Consider the following 13277-nt stretch of genomic DNA (forward strand, 5'->3'; position numbering starts at 1 on the left):
TATTGGAGATGCTTCTCAACAGTCACTTAAGCTTTAGATTGTTTTCTATCATGCCAAAGAGGTGCTGCTACTTGGTGGAAAAATGTTATTGATGATCACTTGATTGTCAAGGCTACTGATTCTGATGTTTCTAATGACTCCTCACAATGATGACCCCTCCTAGGATGAGGTTGTGCCTCTTACCGCTATTGAAGTCTCTCTTAGCCTCCTTGTTGCTATTGATGTGGCCTCCTCTAGCCCCGAGACTTCTACACGTGTTGCTCCTATTCTGCAACATCAATCTGCTCCTCATGAATATGCTCTTGATGCTATTCTACAACAACAGTTTGCTCTCGTTGTGGATAGAAACTCTGTGGGGATCTCCCCGCTTGATCCTTCTTTTGATGTTCCCAATAATAGTATTGCTTGGACTGTTGTTTGTTGTAGGCAAAAAGGGAAGTCTTCCACCTCCCCCCATGCCCTCCTCCCTACCCCTCCCCCCACCCCCAACCAAAATAAAATAAAATAAAAAAAATTCTCTAAATGTTTCTCCTCACTCTTGAGTTGTGTTTTGGGTTTGTCAAGTTTTTAATAGTAGTCTTCTAGCTTGCTGTTAAAGGCCTGTTCAATCTAAGATTGTTATGGATTAGCACCCTTGTTTTGTTGCCTTTCTTTTTCACCGCCTACGAACTATTTGTATAAAAAGCCAACACCCTTATTTTACTGTTTATGTTAATCAAAAACATTTACACAAACTTATATAAAATTGGTCTAAAATAGATAATAAAAAAGACAAACTTACAAATTTGAAAATTAAAATTAATCCTAAATCACTTGGATACCTAAGATGCAAAATAAATAATCTTAAAATAAAAAAATAAAAATATTAATACAATACATGATATATAATTGAATACTAATAATGTGAAACAAATACTAGAAATAAATTGTGATTGAATAATCAAAACTTCCGCTAGGAGGGTGCCACTTGTCCATGCTAAAGCTGAATGGGAATGCAAATTTCATCATTACAAGTCTTATAGGAGGTTTAAACTGTTGAAAGCAATTTGAAACATTAAAGAACTTCTGAAGTGGATAACTGATGAGCTGCATTGAAGTGAATTGATCGAGTGGCGGACATGGAAGCAGCCTTGCAATTACCTCCGGTACCTCTGAGAGAATGGCCATTCATGTTTGCTGGACAAAGGCTTTCATTGAGCCGACGCACACTTAGTTTTCGTTCTCGGCGTCTCGGCGTTGTCATCACCAATGCCACCAATGGAGCCACTGTTGTTCATTCTCCAAACGAAATCGAAAAGAACTACTATGGGCGTCAATATTTCCCTCTTGCTGCTGTTGTTGGACAGGTCTTTGCTTAAACAGTGCCATACTTCGATCGAGATTACTCTTTCTTCAATTAATGTTGTTAGAGATTGGAAAATTATATCCACTAAAGTGCCGTGTAATTTGTTTGATTGCGTGAAAAATAATAATTGTTGTGAATCGGGAGGGACTTAAAATTGTATGCAAAACAGAGCAAAATATAGGATTTCTTCGAGTGAAAGGACAATTCAAGTTAAATAATGATGTCAGTTTTCGTTTTTCACGTTTTCTGCACTGCCGTAGGCCAATGTAATATTTTTAGTAGAAACTTTCATTTTGACAGTTTTTTTAAACAAATTTGTTTCGTTGAAATAAATCTCAGCCTATTCCGCGAGTTGCTGAACCTTTTAAGGGATTTCTAGCCTGCTTGATTCTAAGAAGGGAAGAAATAAAAACACAAAATAAATAAATAAATTAAATTTGGTTAAAATTACATAAAACCATTTGAGTCCAGATTCAAATTCACCGGTCTTCTAGCCATACGAAGCAATGTGGCCACAAAACATCACCCAGCAATGCCACCATTGTTGCAGACATCAATCTCATCAGTATTATCACGACTACTAATAAAATTAACAACAGAAAAGAGACTCAAATTTCCTATCCACCATGGCTACACGATCTAACTCTACACCCAATGAGTCTGAAACTAAAACAACAAAAGAATGATATAATGGTGATTTCCATAGGTGGTAGAAGGAGAAAAGGCCTTGCCTGGAAGTAAACGTTAATGCCATTGCATAGAGAACTAAAGGGTTCCTAAGCTGAAAATTATTATCACGATATTTGTAGGAGTCAAAGAAATTGCCCAACTTCAAACGAACATTGTCAGCCTAATAAAACCTGAATTGATTGAGTCGGCAGTTAGGGACCACTGGAAGCCCTCCAAGATGATTAAAAGGGTCATAGATTACGGATGTCTTGTTTGCATTTCCATAATAGATAAAAAACAGCAAATACAACCATCAAAGAAAAACCAGCAGCCAGAGCTTAAACCTGGGTATACGAAGCATCAAAGTGGCCTTTCATTGGCATCATTAGTTTCACCAGGAGCATACACATGGTTATTCTCAACAAATAACGCAATGATTCACCTCAGATACTGCTCGAATGTCTCCTTGTCGGATTTGAAACAGATTTTCATTAACGCATACTGTATGGACTCGATAAGGTTTGGGATTTGATTGTTTCATCCAGTCACTGATGTTCTCCCATTTCTTTACCCATTCCTTTTATGAGAGAAGAAATGTTGCATTTTCATTGCTGACCTCCTTGACCACAGCTCTCCCATTTCCCTGACATGGTGCAAGTTCGCAATGTTGTTTTTCTTAACGTAATTTGTAAGCTCCATAAATCCTATGCTGTCCACTGGTCACCAGTCCATTGCCCGCACCTCCACCACCACAATTAGAATATTCAATACATTTCTAGTATCCAATCTGTGTAATGTCCCTTTAGGGGATATTCTTTTAAAATAAGAAATGTAACCTAGTTAAGAGTATAAATTTACCAATTGAAATGTCTTTAACAATATAAATCCTGGTTTAGGTCCTGCAATCATGTTAGTCAACATTTGAAATGTAATCCATGATGCCAAGTATTTTCACAAGGTTTAGGAATCTAATAACATATAAATGCATACATAATCGATAGCATTAATAATCATCTAAAGCATATTCCTATAGTAACCATATGAGGAATCAGATAGAAAATTTGCAAACCACAATCTCAATGATAGTTATCCTTGTATTGCAAGAGGATGGGTGGAAAATGGTCCACTCCATTCCTTAGTCCACCTTGGAGGCTCTCCATCCTCCTTGATCAAGCCTAGGAGCACTAATCAGCCACCCAGCCCACGAGGCTTAACCCTTGATGAGTGGCATGTTTGATAAAGGTATGAAGACTACCTCCCTCCACCAAGCCCGGGAGCACACATGTGCCTCTCGACCCATGAGGCTTAATGAAAGATCCCAACCAAATCTGATCGAATTTTTTTTTGATTTGTTTATGACTGCTGATTGGGGTTCTGTTTTTTGTTTGCAAAATGTTTTGGTTTTGGTTTTCAACGCTAATGATATAATGAGGTTTAACCATGAAATATATGCAATAAAATAATGCTTTTGAACCCAATTGGCAAATTTTAAGAGGGCTGAAATAAAATTCTGAGATCTGATATATTGAATATTTATAACAGCAACATACAGTTTCAAATTAAAGATTTGAAACACCAGATGACAAGAATTTCATGCCCAGAAATCAGCGCTCCTCCATTTGACAATTTTATTGAAGAAACCAAAGAGATTACAATGAAAGTGGCGTCCAACCTGATATAGAATTCTGAATATGGAAATATACCAAATTGCTTATTACAAATGCCAAAAAATATCCTAGCTCCAAAGGTGCAATAGCTGCTCCAGCTAGGTTGATTTATATGTGGAAGAATTTGCAAATCAACTCATATTGAAATCTTCCAATCTGAATCTGCAAGATGGATTTTGATCTGTATTCAAACCCTTATTGAAAACTTGCCAAGGCATTGCCAAACCTGTAGAAATCGTTCCCCCAGGTGGCACCCAATTATGTTAAGCAAATTCTGATTTTTCTTCACCAAAACCTACGCCCCAGGCAGGGTAATGCATAGAAAATCACAATCACCTCCAGAAGTTCTGAAATCAATGCCAAACAATTCCAAAAAATGCCCGATACAGATCGCCCATATGAGAAATGATTTTTGACATTCATTTGATCCTTTTCTCCACAAACCCTAGGCACCACCTCCATGAGCAAGATCTGTCATTGTCAGCCTGTAGATTCCTCCAATTTCATCAATCCATGCTGGAAATTCTATTCTCATTGGGACTTTGTGGATTTTCCCAAGTTTTCAAGGGTGGAAAATCTAATTCCATTGGACTTTGTGCATTTTTGGGTTCATCTCACCTCTTAGGAGTGGGAAATGTTGATTTTATGGTAGTGCTTGTTAACTACAGGCAAACATTAGATCTGTTGCCTTTCCAACCATAGACGATAAGCTCTTATTGTCACCCCCGACCACACTACATGTCCTTCATGTTATTGAATTCATATCTATTGATGCAATCATGAACTTGCACATATATGAATCAATACCTCCTAATAGACCTCAAGTTGGCCATATACTTTTGGCGCCAAGGATAGGGTCAGACCTATATATTACAAATTACATATGAGTCTCCCTTAGTTGCAAGTTACAGTTAACTTAATCACAAGTTACACACAAGTGGTTCGCCCAAATAGGGCCTGCCCCAAATTAGACTCATACAACTGAGATATCCAAATGCCAAGGCCGACAGGCCACTTGGCATTTTGTGCACTAGGTTGGCCCTAGAAGGGATCCGACCTAGCTACACTACAACACTCTCTCTTAGCTAGGGAGGATTCCTTCTGAATAACCAACTCACATAGTGACTACCACCATAGTTGAACTACTCGCGACTCGGCTCGACTCGCCAAGCCCCTGGGAAAAAAACTAGGCGAAAACTCGGGAAAAACTCGGAAAAACTCGGCGAAAAACTTGGCAACTTAAAAACACGCTTAAACTTAGTAAAAAACGCATTTTTTTTGCAATTTTTAATGAGAAGATGCATCCAATGAGTCAATAAATGATAACACAAAAGAAACAAACTGATTCTAGATATATTTAAATGCAAAGTGTCTACAAAATCGCATCCTCATGAGGAATGCTGATGGGTGGAAGCCTGAAGCAAAATAGTAAATTACTAAATAGTTTTTGTAAAACCAAAAGTAAATACATCATTACAAATTACAATTACAACTTCCTCTTCCCAGCTCTAGCAAAAACATGGGGAGAGGTAGAACTAGAGGGTCTAGACTGTCTAGTCGTATAAGTCTGCTGTGGGACTGGGCGTGACTGTGCCTCCTCGCTCAGTATGGTTGATTGAGACTCATCCTCCATCCTGGATGAAGCTATGTCTCCACCTGCCTTTGGCACTGGCAATGAATCCTCATCCTCATCCTCATCCTCCTCAATGTCATCCAGCCTGAAACCAAATCCACCCCCCTCCTCCATAGCCTGCCTCTCAAATCAGTGATGTCAGTGTCGGACAACAATGGAGGCTGCTCCTGTGATGTCCAATCACTGTAAGGATCTATATCATCCAAGTCAATTGGACCACCTTCTAGTTCCTCTACCTTCTTTACGTGCAATCGAAGATTATATTGCACGTAGACAAGGTCATTGAGCCGTTTTTGCGCTAACTTGCTCCTCTTCTTCATGTGGATTGCTTCAAACAAGCTCCAATTGCGCTCACAATTGGATGAACTGCAAGGTTGACATAAGACTCTGAGGTCAAATTTTTTGAGATGTGGGGTGTTTCCACCCCAATTTTGCCACCAAGCATCTGCAAAATAAATAAAATGGAAAAGTTAGAAAGCAAAGAGAAAAGAGAAAACATAATTTATCAATCATTTTAGTCTTTAGATCCCAAAATCCAAATGGCAAATGTTATACCTGGGGTTTGAGTGGTTCTTCCTCTCCTAGCCAGCTCTGAAGAGAATAGCTTACCCCTTCCTCCCTCATAATTTTGGAGCTCACTCACAATGAGGTCTCTCTCCTCAACATCAGGTACCATCCTCTCAATGCATGTACTAAGGCCCTCCATGACTTCTCCATTCGAATCTGAGTAAGAACCCCCGAACCTAAAACGAGGGTTGAGGAAGTACCCTGCTGCATGAATGGGTTGGTGGAGCTGATTGTTCCACCTCCTATCAACAATTTCCCAAATGGGATCAAATTTGAGCCTATCTCCCTTGTAGTAATTTTTGATAGACTCTTTGGCCCTATCCATGGCCTCATAAAGATATCCCATTGGGGTTTTATCCCCATCCACCAAGCGAAGAACTCGAACCAAGGGCTTTGACACCTACAATTGAAAAATACAAATTACAAAAAGATCAAAATTTAAATAATGAAGTTACAAATTAGTAATGAGAGACTTGAATCAAGAATAACTAAAATTTAAAAATTAAAGTTTTGAAGTAACAACCTTCACAATCTCTGCAGCCCTTTGTGCAAATTGGTTGTCGAAGACTATGCATGCGACAGCCTCTCCTTCAGGCTTCTTTGAATAAGGTGAGTTTAAGCCATTCTCCACTCACAAACATTTGTTTCAAAGAAGTCAATGCAGCAAGAATGCTTTGCAACGTCAAGAAAATCGTTGCAAACCTTGTGACACCAGCTCTCACCAAATCTTTCCCTTGCGTGTGTTGTATTATCAAATTTAGGACCCAAGGGTGATTGTAGATATATTTGGTGATCCTCCTTGCATCTTCCACAACTAGAGTCACCCACTCAAGTTTTACTATGTCCTCCAAAAGAAGGTCAAGGACATGTGCTGCACAAGGTGTCCAAAAAAGAGTGGGGTGCCTCTCTTGGAGGATTCTTCCTGTAAAAGAAGAATTTATTCTTAAGAAATATGCAACCAAGTAAAACAAAGCCCACAACAAATGAGAATATTGCTAATGCCTAAAGGTGATAATTCAAAAGGATTCTACCTGCTGACACATATGCTGCTGCATTATCTGTGATGATTTGCACCACATTCTCTACCCCCACCTCCATGATGACACGCTCCAACATTCCAGCCAATGTTTCTACATTTTTCACCTTGTTGGAGGCATCAACAGATTTCAAGAATACTACATTGTCGTTGCAAGCGACCAAAAAATTGATGATGGTGCGGTTCTTACCATCTGTCCACCCATCAGAAAGAATGGTGCAGCCATAATTTGCCCAATCAATTTTTTGATCCTCCATCACTTCTCTTGCCCTAGCAACTGCATTTGTGAGCAACCTGTAAGTGCAAAGTGAAATTAGGTATTAGTACACAATTTTGATTTAATAAACAAGAAATCTAAAAAATAATTAAAAATGAAATCAAGTGGACTATGTAGTAATTTACTAACCTCCCACTCAAATCCCTGCGAGAAGGGGCCTTGTACCCCTTTCCTGAAACTGTCATAGTAGTCACCAAATTCAGCCAATAAGCATTCTCCGCCACATTGAATGCAATGTTGTTGAAGTACCAAAAATCAGCAACTGCAATGTCAGTTTTCTCATGTACCTCCTTAATCCATCCACTAGCCTCTAATGATGGTTGTGCTCCAGGTGTGTTTCTGGGCACAAAATAATCACCTATCGACCCTGATCGTTGTGATGGAAGTGGAATAGGGCCAGGTACTCTACTAGAGGAAGCAGAAGCAATGGGTGAGTTGATGGTGGGTTTGCGGATACGTGGGCCACACCGAGAGCCCACTATGCCCTCAAGTGCTTCTTTTTCCTCTTCAAGGTCAATAGAAACACCTTGAGATTCAGCTATGGCTGATCTCATGGCTAGCTTTGCCCTCTCCCTTTGCAATTTCTTCTCTTCCCCAGCTGCAAGTAGGGCATTCATTTGTCTTTTTATTTCTTCATTGGTCCCAGGGCATGCTCTAGCATCATGCCTATCTATTCCTGCAAGGTGGTATTTGAGGCGGTTGATGCCTCCATGAAGTATTCTCTCACACTTTATGCATATAATTGACCCAGGATCGGGTCCCTCATAGGCATACCTTCATGCCCCATCTCTAGCACCTCTAGGACGGGTGCCTATAAATCCAGATGGGCATGGATCTAGTGGCCATTGCTCCCTTGCCATGATTAATGCTTACTTAACCTACACATACAAAGTGCAAAAAAAAATTAACATTTTAGTTAAACAATTTAGCACTAAGCAAACTATCTACATTAGTTTAAATAAATTTAGACATCATTCGAAGTTTTTTTTAAAAAAAGGTAGGGTTTGAATTTTTTTTTTGAAAACTAGATTCTTCAAAAAAATTGTGAAAATTCAACAAGACTTGTGTTAAATCTTGTGTAAATAACTTAGAAATGATTTAGACTACCTAGGAATCATTTGTAATCAATCTAAATGCAACAAAAAATAAACAAATTGTTTTAAAAAAGCATAGAAAAAAAAATTAAAAAACTTACCTGGAATTTGATTTTCCCATCAAATCCCCTTCAAATCCACTTGGAATCACTCAATAACCACCCCAAATCACCTTCCAAGCCTTCCAAATGAGTTTCCCCCTTCTCAGCCCAAAACATAATTGGAAAACAAAAAATAAATGAATTTTTAAGCCGTTTTTGGCTGTAAAGGAAACGCAGGCGAGTTTTTTTCAAAAACTTGCCGAGTTTTTGGCAAAAACTCGCCAAAAACTCGGCGAGTTTTCCTGGCGAGTAGAAGTCGTTACTACTCGCCAGGCCCAAAAACTCGGCGAGTTTTTGTCACTCGCCGAGTTTTCGGCGAGTGTGTCATCTATGACTACCACCATGGCTACTCCCATGAATAATATGTTCACCATAGCTACTCCCAGAGGTTGAACAAGCACATCATGGAATTTCTTCCATGATACCCACCATACCTACTTGCAGAGGGTGGGCTCACTATGCATACTCGCAGAGGGTGGAAGAGGTCTTTCACCTCAACCTTCTCCAAGAGAAGGGTGCATTACCACTGTGCCTACTTGCAGAGGGTGGCTCCACCATGCCTAGTTGTAGAGGGTGGAACGCGGGCTCTAACCTCAGACTTCTCCCAGAGAAGAATGCATCTCCACCATGCCTACTCGCAGAGGGTGGATCCACCATACCTACTCGTAGAGGGTGGAACGAGGACTTTCACCTCAAACTTCTCCCAGAGAAGAATGCATTAACAAGGGATTGCACCTCAAACTTCTCCCTCACAGCGAATAACTCATTAACAAGGGATTGCACCTCGAACTTCTCCCTCATAGAGAAGAACTCATTAACCAAGTCTTCATGACGATGAAGCTCCCTCTGAAGCTGAAATGTTAGGCTCCCTCTGAAGCTGAAATGTCATGCTTCCTTTGAAGCTGAAGCGTCAAGCTCCCTCTGAAGCGGAAATCAATCTTCTGACCTCCTTGTCCAAGGTTACCTCTAGTTGTGTATCATCAACTCAGCTTTATGGCAGCAAGCTGTCTCTAGACTTCAGCCTGTGATGCTTCCTCACAGGATGCCTCAAAGTCTTCCTTCCTTGAAGAAACGCTTCCGGCCATCATCTCAGTCTCATAGCAACAATTATCAAGTTCTTCCTTCCTTGAATGCAATCTCTTATGCTTCTTGGTCCGTCCTGAAAGCATTTCAAAGAGATTATCTAATGCAAATGAAGCATACATGATTCACTATCAAAGTTATAGCATAAATTAATAACTAGATAATTTTTTTTTCATATGCATTAATCAAGCATGGAATATTTCTCTTATTTAATGGATCTCAGAACCTTAGTCTATTTTCACTATAGTAGGGACACAATTGGAGCGATCAGGCCAAGCTTTTAGCTCTGACTGACAGTCGCATCACTATCAATAACAAAGTCATCTCCATCATCTTGGGCATCCACAATCCATCCCCTGGTAATGACACCTGACTGGAGTTGAAATAGTAACAAGGTGCCGATGATAATCTCAGGCCTCCTAACTGTGAATGTCTTTAGAAGTGGTAGAAACTCTGAAGGAAGTCCACATATATCTCATCCCCATAACAATGCTCAAACTCCAAGTGAAGACACAACATGTCCACGAATGCAATGTGCAACTCTCAAGCAATGGCAACAACTGATGAAGTCTTACGGCTGGCAATGGAAGCCATGATAGCATAATGGATATGTCAGCAGTTGAAAACCTCACACAACAAGGGTTTATATGCCTAGCATAAACTACATGGCTTCCCTAAACAAGTCTTGGTGCCAGCGGTTGGGTGAGTTGCCCCAAAGATCCTCACGCCACACACTTGCAGACCTGTAACATTAGACAAGGGCTGCGGCTATATCAATTGTGCAAGGCTGGCCACATACAAGGTTTGACAACTGCCTCCAATGTCCATGACTTGGCTAAAAGTTGAGGGATGGCAATAGCAAATATTCGAACCACAAGATAGATATGATGCGGAAAATATCACCATAGAAGACTTACCGACTCTTGCAATAATGGTGACGTCAAGAATAGCTGTATAACGTTCACAAGAATAATTCAGGAACATGAGTACACCCAGACTTGAATCAACACACTTTCTCGAACTTCCATGATTCTGAAGAAGTGGTCGAGCTCTTAAAGCAATACGAATATACTTCAAAACAATGAATGACTCCTTTCTAAATCTCAATACCAATCTGACTTAATGGCAGCACTTGACAAAACTCCCATAATTTTATATATATGCTAAGGAATGCCAATTCGGTGAATAACGGCTAAGGCTCGGAACTTCATTTCTACCTTTTAAGCCAATCTCCTTGTGCAATCGATGACTCTTCAGTACTTCTCAAATCATGTCGGAAATTCTTGATTTGATTAGACGCTTGACCGACGCCACTGTGAAGGGCGAAGGTCAGCGAGTGTAATTGCTGCATTATCCTCTGTAGCCGCCTTTCGATCTGGAATAGATCTTAAATTTGCAATTATTTCTGATTGAATTTCCCTTGAAAGCACAGGATCTACCTTCAAGCGGTTAGGCTCTATAGAAGGAACCCGCTCTGATACCATGTTGATTTTATGGTAGTGCTCGTTAACCACAGGCAAACATCAGATCTGTTGCCTTCCCAACCATAGACGATAAGCTCTTATCATCACCCCCGAGCACACTACATGTCCTTCATGTTATTGAATTCATATCTATTGATGCAATCATGACCTTGCATATATATGAATCAATACCTCCTAATAGACCTCAAGTCGGCCATATACTTTTGGCGTCGAGGATAGGGTCAGACCTATATATTACAAGTTACATATGAGTCTCCCTTAGTTACAAGTTACAGTTAACTTAATTACAAGTTACACACAAGTAGTTCGCCCAAATAGGGCCTGCCCCAAACTAGATTCATACAATTGAGATATCCAAATGCCAAGGCCGACAGGCCACTTGGCATTTTGTGCTCTAGGTCGGCCCTAGAAGGGATCTGACCTAGCTACACAACAATAGGAAAACGACTCCTATAGGGACTTTTAGCATTTTCACACAAAATTTGCATCAGTTTGCAATATTTTCATCATTTTTTGCTCAAATCTTAAGGCAAATTGAAAGCCAACACTTAGAAAAATAAACTGACAAGCTAAGGCAACTTGACACTTAGGATCATTTGCTTGCAATTTTAACTCCCTTTTGCGATACCCTCTCATAAGCAAAGGCAAACACTAGGAAATTATTGCTAAACTAATACAACCTAAGGAAAACATCTGCCCTAAAAAGCGAAAAAAGTGGGGGTCCCCATTTGTTATGGGGCAATGTGTGAAAAGGTTACAATAGGTATCACATCCCAAAGGTCGTATTCATCTATGAGGTAACTAGAGCTAATGTTACTTGAGATTTTCGTGACTTATTTCTTTTTTGAGGAATCTAGTCTAGTATTGAAATATATAGCATAAATCTAGTTGGTAACATTTGGATCTTAATGATATGCTATATTTGACCCAACATTATTCCTTATCTAAGTTGCTTTGTGGACTAGAGACATAAATGAGGGAAAAATCCCTAATTCCATTGGACATGATAGGCTAACTAATTTTTCTATAGATTGAAGTACTAAAATTATCACTACCTTCATGGTCCAAAGAAATGCTAAGCCCCTCAAGATTCCTTGCGCATTTCATGCTTTAGCTAAGATGAGGTATGGAGTTCATTAGCTAGTACTTTAGTGACCAACTTTATTGGGAAGGTTTGGTTCTCTTGATGCTCGCCAAGATATCCTCTAGTTGAGAGTTTGGTTTCCTTTGGCAATGTTTGTGCCATAGCCACATTTTGGTTGAGATCGTGTTTGTTAGGTCCACTCACTTTGATGTTTCTGAAGTTTTCTTTCCTTTCTTCTTTTCTTTTGTGTCTTGAAGGGGGTCCTTTCCTTCTTGATTTGAGCTTGAGTCCTCCATGATTATGTAAATTCTCTCTAGATCTCCTTTTTTGTCCCCTACTAGAGATTGGAACTTTGATTTTAGCTTTCTTTCTTATCATTGTTGTTCTTATTTACTTTCAAGATGAAGCTAGATTCTTCCATGATGTTTTTAAACAGATCTCCTTTGAAATGGTACTCTAGGAGATTCTTCTTCTTGTTTTCCTTTATAATTCCTCAAAATTGGGTTCATGGCACTAATTTTGTCATGTCTCAATTTTCAAGTTATCTTGTAGTGCATCTAGTGCTAGCTGTCTGAGTTGGTATCAACAGGATCAGAGGAGTATCTTGATGTCGCCAGTGTGTTCCTACGTATTAATGGAGATGAACGACACTTTCTGGAGTGATTTTGGATTTGTCCAAGACTTACTATTTTTAGTAAGTATCAGTTTGGACACTGATTGGTCAGTTGAGAGTTTTGGCTGACTTACTATTTTTAGCAATTACTTTCTATATTAACCACTATTTTTGGCAGTTGGTCATAGCTTTTGTCTCCTTTCAGCTTTAGTTTGCAGCATCTTTAGTTTTAGGGTTTGGGTACTCTTTGCTATTTTTAGCAAAAGGCTGTTTTTAGTAAGTGCTATTTTTAGCACTTGGTCATGGTTTCAATTCCTCTCTCAGTTCTGTACAATAGGTTTCAGTTGGACTTGGTGAGTTATTTTGCTTTTAGAAGAGATTTATTTTATTTCATTCATTGTCTGTATAAAGTGCTCTTTAAAAATATCCCCTCTTGGCCTAGTAACATGGAGTTTTTAAAAGAGGGGCCATTTGACATCCAAAATGGATTGCAAAGGAAGAGGATAAATATTTATTTTATTGAGCTTATATTATGCTTCCAAAGGGGACATCGAGGAGGAATAATAAAACATAAAGTAAATTTTAAATGTTGTATTTGAGAACTCAAAAAGGTTCAAACTTTTA

The 13277-nt window shown here is 39.3% G+C and overlaps 1 protein-coding gene across 2 annotated transcripts in view; it reads left to right on the top strand.

Moving 5' to 3' along the window:
* The first annotated feature begins 1029 nt into the window (after positions 1-1029).
* LOC131051695 (magnesium-chelatase subunit ChlD, chloroplastic) overlaps positions 1030-13277 on the top strand; it is a 212429-nt gene continuing 200181 nt past the window's right edge. For both annotated transcript variants that reach the window (XM_059213926.1, XM_059213927.1), the window contains exon 1: positions 1030-1346. In XM_059213926.1, the coding sequence (XP_059069909.1) occupies positions 1119-1346 (228 nt within the window). In that variant the 5' untranslated portion in view covers positions 1030-1118. The remainder of the gene's footprint in view (positions 1347-13277) is intronic.

The sequence above is a fragment of the Cryptomeria japonica genome, chromosome 11 (genome assembly GCF_030272615.1).
Source record: "Cryptomeria japonica chromosome 11, Sugi_1.0, whole genome shotgun sequence".
Taxonomy (NCBI): Eukaryota; Viridiplantae; Streptophyta; class Pinopsida; order Cupressales; family Cupressaceae; genus Cryptomeria; species Cryptomeria japonica.